The sequence below is a fragment of the Tursiops truncatus genome, chromosome 4 (genome assembly GCF_011762595.2).
Source record: "Tursiops truncatus isolate mTurTru1 chromosome 4, mTurTru1.mat.Y, whole genome shotgun sequence".
Classification (NCBI taxonomy): Eukaryota; Metazoa; Chordata; class Mammalia; order Artiodactyla; family Delphinidae; genus Tursiops; species Tursiops truncatus.
The window spans coordinates 52,914,565-52,932,410 of record NC_047037.1 but is presented as its reverse complement, the minus strand read 5'-3'; the positions used below and the strand labels follow the sequence as shown (position 1 = coordinate 52,932,410).

At 36.1% G+C, this 17,846-nt stretch overlaps 1 protein-coding gene and 1 pseudogene across 1 annotated transcript in view; one reads left to right on the top strand and one right to left on the bottom strand.

Annotated features, from left to right (window-relative positions):
* Positions 1-17,846, bottom strand: part of NAALADL2 (N-acetylated alpha-linked acidic dipeptidase like 2) — a 1,062,845-nt gene that overhangs the window by 425,869 nt on the left and 619,130 nt on the right. The window contains exon 6 of the mRNA XM_019946140.3: positions 1,408-1,551. Coding sequence (XP_019801699.2) covers positions 1,408-1,551 — 144 coding nt within the window. The remainder of the gene's footprint in view (positions 1-1,407; positions 1,552-17,846) is intronic.
* Positions 2,146-17,846, top strand: part of LOC101320309 (leptin receptor gene-related protein pseudogene) — a 67,611-nt pseudogene continuing 51,910 nt past the window's right edge.

Here is a 17,846-nt window from a genome sequence, read left to right as displayed (position 1 = left end):
ATGCAGACATTTAACATATTTGGGGGAAATTGATCCAGTTATTTGATAAGGAAGATACTTGCTAACATAACATTTTACAGTATAGAAAAGTACTCACTTAAACGTCCTAATTTGATTCTCAGAACAACGTAAGATACTAGAAGGTGAGATATCCTTCCGTAGACACAGACACAGAAAGCTTCCCGCAGGGAGGTGACATATGAGCAGTCATGGAGCTGACATGGACTGTCAGCTCACTGAGGGCAGGACAGTGGCTGAACATATTAGGGGCTGTAAATGTTTATTGAATAAATCAATCAGTTAATTAAATCTGGACTTAAATCTGGTCTTTTCAATGTTCAGTGCTTTTCTTACAAGTAAACTATTATTATAGTGTTATTTACATATTTTAACAAATAGATCTCATTATAAAATTGTGGGGCTCAGGAATAGAAGACAGAAAAAACTAAGCAAAACAAAAATCTCCTCAAGAGCTTCTTTCCTGCTTTGAGGACATAGGCTTAACCCTGTTTTCTATAGTTCCCACTATGTTCAATCAGTTGAGGCTCTCAAGATACAGAACTTTGAAAAGCCTATGTCTCTAACAAAGGGCAATTCTGAATGTACTCAGGTTTTTTTTTTTTTTTTTTAGGCTTTTTCAAAACATATTTTTTATGCTTTTGTTGTCAGGAGAAAACAGATGAGATAAAACATGGTAGTTGAGCCTTTGGGTCTGGACACAAAAACAGAGCCCTCAAGTTGACTTTCACAGCGACTTGATAGAAATTTAACAATATGTAAAGAGAGTCTCTTCTTTAGAGGTCTAATGCTGAGGCTGGAGGTAGAAATAAGACACAGCCCCTGATTTTCACCCTACCACAGTAGCTGAATGAGTTGAGTTTTATCCTATGTGGTCCAACAAGGCCTGACAAACTGCACTGCAGTACAAGAAGCGTCTCTCGGGCAATGATGCGTAAAGACAGAGGGATTTTTTAGTCAACAGCAGGAATTAGGCTTTAATGCTTTCAACTAAAAGACTTCATACGCCAGATAGCTGACTGCTATCCACTGAATCTTGGCAGGCAACAAGACTGCTGAAGCTTAAACTGAGAAGCTGTGTTAAGCAGATTTTCATGAATGTACAAAATGCTTTATTTGTAAAGCTGCTTTTCTTTGTTACAGCTCAAAATGCTTTTCTTCTTTTTTTAATCTCTCAGCTTGGTCAATTCTCAGTCTTTATCAAAAGTACTTTCAAAAATGTCGTTTTAAGAGCCAGAGAAGAGAAATAAATGCTCACATCAACAAAAATATATATTTGGTTCTTTTTTAAAAAAGAATAATCCAAAAAATGTCAATCAAAAGACATTAATAATGATCATGGGAGTTATAAAAACGAGAAGACACACAGAAAGACATTAAGTACTTTACCATTATTTGGAAGTTCTAGAGGGCTACAGGCACTGTGTGTGATTCTATCTTTCGGTGAAGAGATGAGTTTTGCAACGAGAGATGCTGAGATGGGCTGCACTAGTAGAGAGGTGAGGTTTGATCGGTTTTGTCTAAAGCTTCCATCTGTATTCAAAAGAGAAAGAAAGAGAATCCTTAGTAAACAGAAGTTAAAAACACTTGAAGAGCAGGTTTTTCTGTAATACGTCTTTAAATGATGAGTGGTAAGTTTATTTCAGCTTGTTTGTTTATTCCTTGGTTATACTCTGTCTACTTATTAAAAATGATTTGAGATACTTCATAATAAAAATTCAGTCCAAATACTATTAAGTATCCTAGTCAATTATGGCAGATCGTACACAGGCATTTACTTCCATTCTCCACTGAAATGACAACAAAGAGATAAAAAGCATCAACCCACAGGGGCCAAGAGAATAGGAGACACATTAGCAATAAGATTCTATCGATAGAAGCATGAAAGCAGATGGATAAGTGTCAACTGATATGACAGACCAAGGAGACCAAAACCTAAGCCAGCAGAGGGAGGAAGCTGAAAAGCAATGCAGTTTGTACCACAGAACCCAGAAACTCTTGAGAACTGATAACACCAGCTACCTATTAAAATAGGGGTAATGGAGGGGCTGGAAACAGGATAGTTTGATGAAATTTGGATTGTGAGGGGAGGTCTCTCCTCCCGAACCCCTCACTCACCCAGTCAACATGAACAGTGCCCGGTCCTCCCTCCCTCCAGCAGAGATTGAAAGTGGGACACTGAACAGCGAGACACCAGACACAGGGAAGGGTGACTCACACTTTAAATGGGATGGTATTATGATTGCTGAGACCCTTCAGATGCCTTACTCTTGTGGTGCCCAGAATCCTTCCTTCCAGGTTGGGCACTAGATAATTCACTTGTGGTAAATAGGACCAGGGCGATGGAGAATATAGAAAAATACTGAAAATCTGGAAGTCTACCAATAAAATAACTCCCTCAAGACATCCTACATTGACACTTAGCAGTCAATACATCTCACCACATACAGAACTTCAAATGAACTTATGCGGCCATTCTTAAGTCAGAGCTCTCAGCTAAGGCCAAACCTAGAAAGGCACAAGAGCAGCAGACCTAGTGAGGATAAGAAGAGGACGTCAGGAAGGGGGTCACCAGGAAAACAAAAATCATGGGAATACCAGATGCGTCTTAATGTTCTGAGAACATATTCACAGCAAGATCAGAGAATTAGCATTTGAAGAGGTTCGAGATATACAGAAGAATGAAAAATCTATAAAATGAGACAACTATTAGTTTCAAAGGGAGCAAAAATTTTCTCGAGAAAAATGCAGTCATCGTACATTGTGAAAAATATTCACACAGAGTAATATAAATAATGACTTTTTAATACAAAAATGGATATAATTCTTTAGGAAAAAAGAGAAAAGGGCAAATGTCAGGGATGAAGGTACATGGAAACTTATGAAGGAAAATTAAATCTTTATCTTCCATAGTGGTAAGTCAATATAATAAATACAACTGAAAAATGTATTCAGCTCTTAAACATACTATTGGGAGGCACAGACGTAAATATGAAAAGTAGGTAACAACTAAAAATGTTGAAAGCAATTAAGTGCTTGCCTTTGGGACAGACAAAGGGGAGAGAAACACAGGGAAGGATGGGAGAGAAAAGGTGACACACTTTTATAAATGAAGCTTTATAGAAATATCTATTTATATTCATCTATAACTTTGAAAAAATAAAAATTAAATGAAAATGAGAGAAAAAACTATGGTAACACAAGAGAAAAATTACACAAGTACTCTGAGTAAAGAGATTGGAGAGAATAAATTCTGCATAAGGAAAGAACTAAAAAATATATGCTTATTCGGTTTATATATTCATACTGACTCAGAAAAAGAAATACACAATGGAATGACTATCAGGCAGCCAATAATGCTTGAGAATACAGAGCTATATTTTTCAGACCTTTATTAGGGAAAATAATTGCCACAGGTTTTCTCAGAATTTAATTTGGTAGAACTGCGTGGGGGTGCAGATCTCTACAATACTGGTATACAGGCTCCAGGAGAAAGATTATAAATGAGAAAATATGTTACGGAAGCATTTCCTTAATTTATCATCAGGAAAACCACAAGGCTAAAATGTGGTATTTAGCTTGGGCCTATGGCAATCACAGAAGTCATGGCTTTGAAGAAAAAGTAATGAGATTTAAGCTTAGGATCGTTTTTGTCGTATAAACACAGAGCTGGTCTCATAATTTAGTAGCCCTTTTAATATGGATATACAACTGTGCATTTTGACCATAGCATAGTTCATTTGACCCTAGTGTAGTTCATAACCATTTTCGTGTCATAGTACTGAGACTGGCTATATAATTTGCAAGACCCAGAGCAAAATGACAATGTGGGGCCTCTTGTTCAAACAGTGGGAAGGATTTCAATACGGCAATAGCAGGGAAATGAATCAGGTGTGGGCGCTTTTGACAGCAGATTGCACACCCGTGAATCGGGCCCTGCATGGTTCACACAGAAGATGCTAGCAGCCGTGCAGCCAGCTGAGGTCAACTGAAAGGGACTTTCAGACCACAAAGAAGCTGCTGTCCTGAGTTGCTGTTTCTCCAGGATGCACCTGGGGCCATGGTGATTAATATCTCAAGGCACAGACATTATACCTCACTCAGCATGCCAGCTGGGAGGTCCTGATACAGCCATCTCACTATGGTTCTCCCAGCATGTATTTTCTCCCTCAGCCATTACCTTTGAAATTTATAGTGTACACAGGACAATGAGATAGTATTTATGAGAAATGTACAGTCTGTTATTTTGCAGTTTTCATGGATGTTAGGTGCTAACATGCTGCCAACACAAAATGAAACGTCTTAAATGCTGCATGATTTCACCACTCTTCAGTTCAGATACTGAACTTGCCAATCAAGGCCCTTCACCATCTCAGACCTTATATTTCCAACATTATTTCCTACCATTCCTCTCCATATATCTTATGCTAAAACTTAAGCTATCCCCCTACATATTCTGTGATTTAAACCTCCATATTTTTACGTAACCCATTCCTTCCACTTTACTTGCTCTTCTCATGTATCTCACGTCTGAACTATGCATTTCCTTTAAAGCCCAACTCATTTTCCACAAGAAACTTTCTCTGACACCTTCAGCTCTATGTGATATATCTGCACCTTTTTTTTCAGTGCTTGCCGTTACTAATTAACATAATCGCTATGTAAAAACATTTTGGTTTCCCCTCTAAACTCCTTAAAGAAAAGGACCAAGTCTTCTACATCATTGCATGACACACAATGCTCAGCACGTTGCCAGGATCATAACAGGAGCTCCATAATTAATGGGAGGAAGGAAGGAAGGAAGGAAGGAAGGAAGGAAAAGAAAAAGAAAACAAAGAAAGAACGAAAAGAAAGAAAGAAAGAAAGGAAAGAAAAGAAAAGAGAGGAAAGGGAGAGAGGGAGGGAGGGAAGATGGATGAACAATTTCTTGAAAAATAGTTTAACGTCTCTGTCTTACCAGTTTTCTGAATGCCTAGAAAATGGAGCAGGGGTACAACTGAAAAAAAATTAGAATTCTATTAATTCTATGCTTGCTGAACATTAGTGCTTTCTCCCCAGCTAACTACTCTCAAAACCTTCAAAACCCATTCATCCCGGGCTTCCCTGGTGGCACAGTGGTTGAGAGTCTGCCTGCCGATGCAGGGGACACGGGTTCGTGCCCCAGTCTGGGAAGATCCCACATGCCGCGGAGCGGCTGGGCCCGTGAGCCATGGCCGCTGAGCCTGCGCGTCCGGAGCCTGTGCTCCGCAGCGGGAGAGGCCACAGCAGTGGGAGGCCCGTGTACCGCAAAAAAAAAAAAACAAAAAACATTCATCCCAATCAACTCACTAATTAACTTTGCTCTAAAATTACCTTTGTCTGGGTAAAAAAAGGTATATAAATAAAATTATCTTTGAGATATAGTTAAAGTTAATAAAAAAATCAATAACTTTATTCTTTTTTTTTCCTCCACAATGCCCTATTAAGCGTCTGAAACAATGTATTTAAAAGTTAAATGTGAGTGAACCCTAAACAGTAATTGGACATACCAAAATCTTTGATTTTTTGTACTGCGTGACTAGTAGACTTGCATTCATTTTGAAATATCTGAAGTAAGTGGTTCATTAATTTTTCACCTTCAGCTTAATGGAAATTTGACAAACAGTTCACTTCTAAGAGCAGATACTAAAAGCAGGACTTTACAGGACGCAAACACTGTTATAGACAGAAGTTATTTTTAAAAAATTCATTTATTGAAGAATTGATAGAATTTCATTTTCTTACATGATTAAGAGACTTTGAATAAAACCAAATACATGTACCATTTTTATGCAGTTATATTTTAAAGCATTTATAAACTATAAGAACCCATTAGATATGAGCTGAAAATCAGGTGGATTATGTACCTTGATGCAAACGGTACCATCCAGAAAATATTTGACATTATATTTTAGCATTTTAACTTTTAGATTATAGCATTTATATCATAGCTTGTACACTGTGTAGGCTCTATAAAGACTGACACTAAGTTTTATTTTAATAGATAGCTAGTTCTCTCTTCACTTTATGAACTCTTTGTAATCTAGATAAGGATCCAAATCGATTCATCCTATTCAATAATCCAATCCTCAGTACAATGCCACATGCATACAGTAGAAAGAGCAAACTGGATATATATACAGAGTCCCAAAATTGACTCACTGTTTGAAAAGTAACTTATAAATAATTTCACTATGAGAAGACTGTCATCCCATCTACTATACCTGAACAACCAAGGTAACACTGAAGGGTCTTCATTATGCGATTGACTGAAATAAAAATAATACATTAGCTCAGAGGCCTAGACCCTGAACCACAGTGGCTGAAATCGAGAAGAAATGAGATTAAAAATAAGTAAAATGGTTTATTATTGTACATATGTAATAGGATTATGCTTTTTCAAATCATTGATGCCCACTTCAAGCCCATCTGCATATAAAGAAAATATGTTAGCTGCCAGCTTTGTGTGTGTGTGTGTGTGTGTGTGTGTGTGTGTGTGTGGCGAGACGGAATTCTTTTAAAATCAACTGAAATGTTAGTGTATAAAGCAATGCCAATTACCCAGACAGTATCAGGAAAGATAAACCTTCAGAGACCAGAAATCTTAGACACTGGGATCCTCAGAATTAAGGCACTGAGAGGAGGGATAAGGTAAAGAATGTGCTGGTAAATAAAACAATAAGGGCCTTGTATGGCTCAGTGATGAGAATGTGCCGCCTTTGGGGAGGACAGCACGATTTCCAAATTGAGGTGTGTAACTCAGCCCTCGGCACCTGACTCTGTGTGTGTGTGTGTGTGTGTGTGTGTGAACATAAGATCAGTGCTACATGATGTAACCATGGACCCTGCAGATCCTTCCTATTCAGTGTGTAGTTCTTGGACAAGCAGCAGGGGCAGGACTCATTAGAAATGCAGAATCTCAGGCCCCATCCCAGCCCTTCTGAATCAGAATCTGTAGCCTAACAAGATCCCCAGGTGACTCATGTGCACATTAGATGAGCAATGGTCTAAATCACTATATATTTTTCTGTAGCATAATTGATATAATTTTCATAGCAAAGAAGATATAAAAACTGTGATGAAGAGGATGAAGAATAATAGACTATGTTTGCTCACCTTACCCCAAATTAAAGATGACAGAGCCTTTGACTATATTAATAAACTCCAAATCAGCAGTTTTTTCAGAGGGTCTCCTTCAAAATGGGTAACAGGTCTGTGCATATGCTGTCACTAAATAGCAAGTTTAAATTGGACTGAGAACATTTCATTTTGGTTCTGCTCTTTTCTCAAAGATAAATTTGTTGATTTAAAGATCAAAATTACATTTACAACACTTTATTTCAGTCATGAATAAATATTACAGTCTCTAACTGATTTGAATTTCTCTTCTACATTTTCAGCTATTCTAATTCATTATAGTAAGAGACTGACAAACCTAAAGTGTAAATACTTCCCATTTGCCAGAGAACCAAGCAATCAAAGAGCTTAAAAAGTAGAGATTTGAAGAATACATTTTGTGCTGCACTTTTATGAAAAAGACTCAAATATCAAATGAACAAGCTGATATCAGCAATGTTATCCCAGAATATTTGATCTGACTTTCTCCAGAGGACTGCCACTTTGACAGAAATCAGACCACTAAATAGTCGGCGTGGATGTTTTTTCACTTTTATCTTAGCTCACTAAATTTAGTTATTTCCCTGAAATGACCAGCACACTAAATTGGCTAGTCATTTTGTTATCCTTGTAAATACAGCTGATCCTTTATTATTTCAGTGTCTCATAACCTGCTGGTTATATCACCATCTTCCTTCAAACTAGTCAAGTTCAGCACTGTGTTGTTCCGATTTTTATTAAAAATGAAATACATACATTTAAATATGCTTTGTGCTACGCAGTCTTCTCAGAGCTTGTCCAGGCTCTCTATGTGTATACATATATACATACATACACAAACATACATGTATATACATACACACATGTATAATTATTTTTAAGGATACAGGATTTTTATTACTGACAGCTACTCTCATAATTAAAATGAAAATTACTATTTCATGAGTTTACATCATATTTCTTGCCTTCTCTCAAACTAACACAAATTGTAGGTCTAAAAGCTGGCTAATGCCAGTTTACCCAACTCTTAGATGTCGCTTACTCTAGGAAGCTTGGTCCTCATATGTGTCCCCCCGTAAGTCCTTGCTTATACACTTAGTAAACTGGCTCTGCTCTAATTTCCTTTTCACTTTCTGCTCACTGGCCAGAGTATAGTATAGATATCTTGAGGGCTCATTCACTGGTCTATTGCCACGGTTTAGTACACTTCATAGTAAAAGGGAGGGCACAGTGAATATTTTTTGAATGAATGATCACATCAGTATTCAAGTGAGTAACTCAGTTTCGTCTACTCATAAGCCTAAAACTCATGACTTATAGCACAATCACAAAATGCTAAACATGAAGACAGATGGTCTCGTCGCCTCATTTCCTTGGTCCTCTCTCAAGCTAAAGCGCCCTACCACGTTCCCTAGTAAATATCATAATATTTAAATATTTAATTACCTTTTAATAAAAATAATTTAATTAGCTTCAGCTGATGAATTATAAAAAGTCATATTTAGTTTTACATTAAAGAGAATAGAAAGTGACATACTCATTTATAAAGCAGTATCTGTATATTCTGACTTTAAAAGAGCATACAAATTATGTAGAGTCAACTGTATTTTTAAAAAGTAGTATATAAAAAAAGTCTTTGGTAATAATAATTGATTAATTTATATTAATAACTGTTCATTTAATTTGAGCTCTACCTTTCCAATTAGTTTATTCAAAGGTACTGACCACAGATATGACACAGGCTCAGAAAAAGCTAGAAAAGCTTTCCCATCACTAAAAATATTTTCCTTTAGGTTTAGACATATAAACTCAAGATTTATATCAGTAAAGTGAAATTATTTGGGCCACAGGAAACTAAAATTAATTTAAATTACCATAATTCTCTCCCCTGAAACAAATACACTTGGTCATTTGTATATCTGTGGTTATGCAGCCTTGGAATTTGTTCTAAGCTTGGCAAACATTTAATTAAAGAAGAGTTTGTATTATATTAAAAAGTTTTGATTAATGTGCAGTTAAGCAAGGTGCTAGGCTTCTTTTGGTCATTATACAGGACATAAGCATAGTATTTAATTATATTGTTAGCTGAAATCTGGCATGTCCTATAATTGAATTGATTATTATTTACAGAATTATGAGAATATATTTTTATAAATAATTTGTTTTTTAATAGCTTTAAAACACATTGATATAATCACTTCAAAGTCCATTGCTATGTTTCAGGTAGATGGTGGTCATCATTAACAACATGTTTTCTAAAGATATTTTTGTAGTATGATCCTTTCTACTCAAAAAATAGGACTTCCTTTGGCATAGGGTTTTACATCACTGATTTTATATTTATAAATTTGTCATTTTAAGTAAAAATGTAGATGTACAATGGCAGTAGTAATATTCAGATACTGACAAATGTTTTCTTAATTTTATTTCAGAAGAATAAGTGGTTACATGAGAACTGATTCCCTATTCCACATAACTCTAAATATTTCTATTCTTTTGTATTCATCATTTGTCTACTCCAAGACTATTTCATTCCCTAAAGCATTCTAAGAACATGAACATTTGGAAATAAACTATATCATAAGAAAAACAAACTAACAGACAGACAAAATATTTAGTCTGTTCTTTACTTCGTGGAGAGTAGTCTAGATTCATAACTGGAATAATTGGCCATCTGCACATTACATGTAATATAAGCAAAGCAATCCTCTTCAGAGGCATTCCCCCAAGAAATTTCCCATTTCAGACTTGAAGCGTGTGAACATTGGAATGATTTGCAAAGTTTCTTATTTTAGAAAAAGTACAGTTTGCAAAGATAGAAGATAAACTATGTAGATGTGTTTTGTCTGTTTTTTGGTTGCTGTGAAAGTATGAAGCCATTAATTTACAATAAAATTCTTCTTACCAGATTGTAATGAGAACACATTATTTTATGAGACTGATTAGATGAACAGGCAGAAAACCAGTGCATTATTTCTGGATTAACTTAGTTTTTAGGTGTTTTCTGATAGTAAAAATGGAAAAAAAAATAGTAACCCTTGTTCTTCTGATATAGATGTTAGATTAAACGAGCTATCTATATGAAGAGCTTCCCAGCTTTTCCTGGCTTCCTGTGTATTTTCTGTTGTTGAAGTGCAAATACTGACAAAACAAAGGGACAATGGTCTGGATTCCAGAGACCAAAACCTGCTCCTTACTCTGTCTCTAATTGGAAAGTGACTCGGAGAAATTTTTCACCTCATTTACAGCCTTAAACTCATCCTATATATAATGTCTAAGGATTACCATTTCTAAGATTTTGATTCTAAACTTGTTCATGAGCGATTGTTTAAATAAGCTAATAGTTTCCTCTCCAAACTGTGTTTCAGAATAACATATGGAATTTTATAATCCTGATATGAATTTAATAAAAATCTTTCTCATCTTTATATTGAAAGAACTTCTTTGTATTTACATGGTTACATCTAAATTTTAGGTAAGATTCCACTGTAATTACAGAAAAGTTCCTCATATTTGGAATGGGTAATATGAAAGATTTCAATCAATTCTCTTCCTGACTTATTATTTTTCTTAAAAAAATTATTTAAATTATTTTTACTATTAATCACACAAAGAATTATGACTTGAAAAATTTCCCTCTATTATCTTGCTGTAGTGGTAGTGTGTCTTCAGAGAAGATACACCTGGAAGAATAAGATGGAGATTTTTAAACATGTGCCATGGAAAAAATTCCATCAGCTAATAAGCCACAGATTGATCATCAAGAATTGTGTGTACATGGAACTCAAGTCAGAAATATTCTATTATTAATTCTTCCTCTGAATTTATGTATATGAGAATTTTCTTACAGAAGAGTCCTATAACTTGAATCTAATTTAATCAAATTGTTTAGGATGTACATTTTCTCAAAGTATTTTACAAAGTGGAGCCTAAATTCACATCCAAAAAAATTTGCCTATTTTCTTACTAAGGTAATATTTTTTACTGTATTAAAAGGTTATCTCACTAAATAATGTCTTCTTTGAAGTCACAGCACAGGCTGTAAAGAAACAGTGAGAGACACAGTATAGCACTAATGGTCCAGTTAATAAGCTAGGGTGTTTTTAAGGATAGGAATAATGTCTCTGTTAGTTGTTGTATGTAGGACTTCAAACAGCACCAAGTACAGTTACCTTTTAAAAGCTTTTCCATGATAATGGCGCTTAAACAAACTTCAAGACTATTCACTTTGGCCTAAATTTTCTTTCTAGATTCTTCATTTAATCTTCCTAACAATCCAATGATGTCATATTATATGCTGAGCTACACATCAAGGACCTTCTGGGTCCATCTTAATTAACATCAGTCCCTGACTGGTAAGTGGGCAGCATGTCAGAGCTCAGCTACAAAACAATTACTAGAACTGTCCTCTTTACCTATGTCAGGTTTTGAATGATTCTGGCTTTGATAGGATATTTTATACAAGTTTCAAACTAGAAAGAAAATGTGAATGAGAGAGATGACTCCAGACAAAAGAATCAACATGATTAAACTGGCCATGATGGGAAAACAAAGGTGTGAAAGGGAGGGGTAAGGAGCCATCTGAGGGGTAAGGCTAACTGAGATCATCATGTATGTTGTAGATTACGGTGAGAATTAGAGAGAGTCCTTATTGTTTTGTGCCTTGTATGACAGATAAGCAGTATGGGGAATAGTAAGTACTGGGCTCTTGGATAGGGTACTGAACAGAGAATTGGTAGCATGAAAGTGGGTTTTAGAAATATTGATCTGAGAGTACTATGCAGAAAAGGACAGAACTGGAAAAGGGAACACAATAAAAACAACACACATAGATCCCATTTTTTCCAGACACAGAGCTCAGTGTTTAAAATATATTATCTCATTCCATTCCCAAACTTTAAATATGATAATACAACTTTTCAAACTGGTTACTGTTATTTCCATTTTACGGAAATGACTCTAAAGCTCAGAAACTTAGAAATGCTTAATAGCTGGTAAGCAACAGAAGTGGACTCACAGTCTGCTTCCTATAGACTCTGAAATGAAGGCCCTGGTGTCAAAACTGTGAGAAGTTATTGCGGTTTCTCAACAAGAAGTAACACCTCCATGAAAAAAGATGTCTCTGGAAGCAGAAAGGTAAAGGTCCACATGAAAAGCCTACACGAGCCTGCAAAATTTGGCAACCCATTAAACAGAGTCGTGCCAATAAGGTAACAGAGTAAGAACTAAGGTTTCAATCCTGGATTTCTAGAAGAATGAAAGTCCTATTAACCACCCAGATTCAGAAGGAAAACTGTCCTCAAGGTAAAGAGAAGTCAGAATATTTCAAATAATTCCATGTAGCATTTGGCTTCTTGGGACAATTATTACTATAAAGCCTTTATAAATAAAGTAAGAAATCCTTCTCACCTGTTCACATTACAGTTGGTTGTTTTCTGAACACTGCAAATACCTGCACAATGACATCCTTAAAACTAGAGTCTCCCAGGCCATCAGATGAGGACAAAAGCTGTCAAATTAGGATTAACGAGAGTGGCCATAAAGTGCTTTGAGCTCCACAGAAGAACAGATACAATATAAATGAGCCACATTATTCCTGTGACAAATATTATCCATATACTGTCTAACAGAACTGAAAAAAATGCAATTTCCTGTTGCACCTTCTGATACTGCATACTGTCCTGCTATAACTTCTTTTAATTCTTTTGAGTTTCCTCTGGAGGGGGAAGGGGGAAATAAACACTTCTGCTTCATGCTCAACTTGTGGAGTGTACTGAGATACACAAATCAGATAGATAAGAGGATAGTCCATGCCCACTTTCTCATAATACTTTTGGAATAAAATGAACTAAAAAGAGAAACACACTTGCAAGGTGGCTTCAAAGAAAAAATAAATCATATGAAAGCAAGATGTCTATTTTTAGAATGTTTTATGTTAAAGTCAAATTCAATTTTCAGTACAAAAGAAGACATCAACTACCTTCTGCATGCATTCAGGATTTATTTGAACTATTTGAAATTTCAAAATTATTTCAAATTCCAATGAAAAAAATTAATGATGCTAGATTTATAAGATCCCATATTATATCTGTACAACCTATACTGATCAAGTGTTGACATTAATACTGAATAGTTCTCCATAAGAAATTCTAAAAAGATTAACTAATGTCACACTGATGCCATATCAAAATATAAAGATTCAGTAGTCTAAATCTGAGTTTTAATTATCAACAAGAATGCATATACTCTTTTAAATATAGTTACAACAAACTTTAAAAAATCTACCTCTATACTAATCTTATAGGTTTAGCAATTTATGTAATATTGAGATGGGAAAATCTCAGTGCGGAAATAATAACGTGTAGAGAAAAGTACAGTTATTCACTGAGCCTATTCTGGATAACAGAGATATAAGTAAGACATAAGATGTTAATATCTCTGAGACTCATCGTACTAATTTTAGCTGGATGACAAACTAGAGTTATATATAATTTAGTTAATAATATGAATTGGAATATTAGAACACAAATCTGAAAGATTCTCTTTAACAGTGGGATTGAGACAGAGGAGATTGGTTAAAGATGGCAGAGTAGAAGGACGTGCGCTCAATCCCTCTTGCGAGAGCATCAGAATCACAACTAACTGCTAAACAATCATCAACAGGAAGACACTGGAACTCACCAGAAAAGATACCCTACATCCAAATACAAAGGAGAAGCTGAAACGAGATGGTAGGAAGGTCACAATCACAATAAAATCAAATCCCATAATGGCTGAGTGGGTGACTCACAAACTGGAGAACACATACCACAGAAGTTCACCCACTGGAGTGAAGGTTCTGAGCCCCATGTCAGGCTTCCCAGCCTGGGGGCTCAAGCAACAGAAGGAGGAATTCCTAGAGAATCAGACTTTGAAAGCTAGCGGGATTTGATTGCAGGACTTCAACAGGACTGGGAAACAGAGACTCCACTCTTGGAGAGCACACACAAAGTAGTGTGAGCATCAGGACCCAGGGGAAGGAGCAATGACAGAGGAGGAGACAGAGAGGAGACAGAACCAGACCTACCTGCTAGTGTGGAAGGGTCTCCAGCAGAGGTGGGGGGTGGCTGCAGCTCAAGGTGGGGAAAAGGACACTGGCAGCAGAAGTACTGGGAAGTAATCCTTGGTCTGAGCCCTCCCAGAGCCCACAGTTAGCCCCACCAAAGAGCCGGGTAGACTCCAGTGATGGGTTGAACTTCACTGGTGGCCAAACAACCAACAGGGAGGGAACCCAGCCCCACCCAACAACAGACAAGCGGATTAAAGTTTTACTGAGCTCTGCCCACCAGAGCAACAGACAAGTGGATTAAAGTTTTACTGAGATCTGCCCACCAGAGCAGCTCTAACCAGGACCAGTCCCTCCCATCAGGAAGTTTGCACAAGCCACTTAGATAGCCTTATCCACCAGAGGGCAGACAACAAAAGCAAGGAGAACTACAATTCTGCAGCCTGTGGAAGGAAAACCACATTCACAGAAAGATAGACAAAATGAAAAAGCAGAGGACTTTGTACCAGATGAAGGAGAAAGATAAAACCCCAGAAAAACAATTAAATGAAGTGTAGATAGGCAACCTTCCAGAAAAAAGAATTCAGAATAATGATAGTGAAGATAATCCAGGACCTCAGAAAAACAATGGAGGCAAAGATCAAGAAGATGCAAGAAATGTTTAACAAAGACTTAGAAGAATTAAAGGACAGACAAACAGAGATGAACAATACAATAACTGAAATGAAAAATACACTAGAAGGAATCAATAGCAGAACAACTGAGGCAGAAGAACGGATAAGTGATCTGCAAGACAGAATGGTGGAATTCACGGCCACAGAATAGAATAAAGAAAAAAGAATGAAAAGAAATGAAGACAGCCTAAGAGACCTCTGGGATAACATTAAACACAACAACATTCGCATTATAGGTGTCCCAGAAGGAGAAGAGAGAGAAAAAGGCCCGAGAAAATATTTGAAGAGATTATAGTCAAAAACTTCCCTAACATGGGAAAGGAAATAGCAACCCAAGTCCAGGAAGGGCAGAGAGTCCCAGGCAAGATAAACCCAAGGAGAAACACGCCGAGACACATAGTAATAAAACTGACAAAAATTAAAGACAAAGAAAAATTATTGAAAGCAACAAGGGAAAAATGACAAATAACATACAAGGGAACTCCCATAAGGTAAACAGCTGATTTCTAAGCAGAAACTCTACATCCAGAAGGGAATGATATGATATATTTAAAGTGATGAGAGGGAAGAACCTACAACCAAGCTTACTCTATCTGGCAAGGATCTTATTCAGATTCAACGGAGAAATTAAAACCTTTACGGACAAGAAAAACCTAAGAGAATTCAGCACCACAAAACTAGCTCTACAACAAATGTTAAAGAAACTTCTCTAAGTGGGAGACACAAGAAAAGAAAAGGACCTACAAAAACAAACCCATAACAAATAAGAAAATGGTAACAGGAACATACATAACAGTAATTACTTTAAACATGAATGGATTAAATGTTCCGACCAAAAGACACAGGCTTGCTGAATGTATACAAAAACAAGACCCATATATATGCTTTCTACAAGAGACCCACTTCAGATCTAGGGACACATACACACTGAAAGTGAGGGGATGGAAAAGTGTATTCCATGCAAATGGAAATCAAAAGAAAGCTGGAGTAGCAATACTCATGTCAGATAAAATAGACTTTAAAATAAAGAATGTTACAAGAGACAGTGAAGACACAATGAAGACAAGAGACAATGAAGGTCACAACATAATGATCAAGGGATCAATCCAAGAATAAGATAACACAATTATAAATATATATGTACCCAACATAGAAGCATCTCAATACATAAGGGAACTACTAACAGCTATAAAAGAGGAAATCAACAGTAACACAGTAATAGTGGGGGATTTTAACACCTCACTTACACCAATGGCCAGATCATCCAGACAAAAAATTAATAAGGAAACACAAGCTTTAAATGACACAATAGACCATATAGATTTAATTGATATTTATATGACATCCCATCCAAAAACAGCGGATTACACTTCCTTCTCAAGTGTGCATGGAATATTCTCAAGGATAGATCACATCTTGGGTCACAAATCGAGCCTCGGTAAATTTTAGAAAATTGAAATTATATCAAGCATCTTTTCCGACCACAATGCTATGCAATTAGAAATCAGTTACAGGGGAGAAAACATAAAAACACAAACACATGGAGGCTAAAGAGTATGTTATTAAATAACAAAGAGATCACTAAAGAAATCAAAGAGGAAATCAAAAAAATACATAGAGACCAATTACAATGAAAACATGATGATCCAAAACCTATGGGATGCAGCAACAGCAGTCCTAACAGGGAAGTTTATAGCAATACAAACCTAACCCAAGAAAAAAGAAAAATCTCAAATAAACAATCTAACCTTACACCTAAAGGAACTAGAGAAAGAAGAACAAACAAAACACAAAGTTAGCAGAAGTAAAGAAATCATAAAGATCAGAGCAGAAATAAATGAAATAGAAACAAAGAAAACACTAGCAAAGATCAATAAAACTAAAAGCTGGTTCTTTGAGAAGATAAACAAAATTGATCAACCATTAGTGAGACTCATCAAGAAAAAGAGGGAGATGACTCAAATCTATAAAATTAGAAATGAAAAAGGAGACGTTACAACAGACACCACAGATATACAAAGCATCCTAAGAGATTACTCCAAGCAACTGTATGCCAATAAAATGGACAACCTGGAAGAAATGGACAAATTCTTAAAAAGGTACAACCTCCCAAGACTGAACCAGGAAGAAACAGATAATATGAACAGGCCAATCACAAGTACTGAAATTGAAAGTGTGATTATACATCTTCCAACAAACAAAAGTCCAGGACCAGATGGCTTCACAGGCTAATTCTATCAAACATTTAGAGATGAGCTAACACCCATCCTTCTCAAAATCTTCCCAAAGAATTGCAGAGGAAGGAACATTCCCAAACTCATTCTATGAGGCCACAATCACCCTGATACCAAAACCAGACAGAGATACTACAAAATAAGAAAATTACAGACCAATATCACTGATGTATACAGATGTACAAATCCTCAACAAAATACTAGCAAACAGAATCCAAAAACACATTAAAAGGATCATACACCATGATCAAGTGGGATTTATCCCAGGGATGCAAGGATTCTTCAATATACACAAATCACTCAATGTGATACACCATATTAACATACTGAAAAATAAAAACCATATGATCATCTCAATAGATGCAGAAAAAGCTTCTGAAAACATTCAATACCAATTTATAATAAAAACTCTCCAGAAAGTGGGCATAGAGGGAACCTTCCTCAACATAATAAAGGCCATATATGACAAACCCACAGCAAACATCATTCTCAATGGTGAAGGACTGAAAGCATTTCCTCTAAGATTAGGCACAAGACAAGGATGTCCACTGTCACTGCCATTATTCAACATAGTCTTGGAAGTCCTATCATGGAAATTAGAGAAGAAAAAGAAATACAAATTGGAAAAGAAGGAGTAAAACTGTCACTGTTTGCAGATGACATGATACTATACATAGAGAATCCTAAGATGCCACCAGAAAACTACTAGAGTTAATCAATGAATTTGGTAAAGTAGCAGGA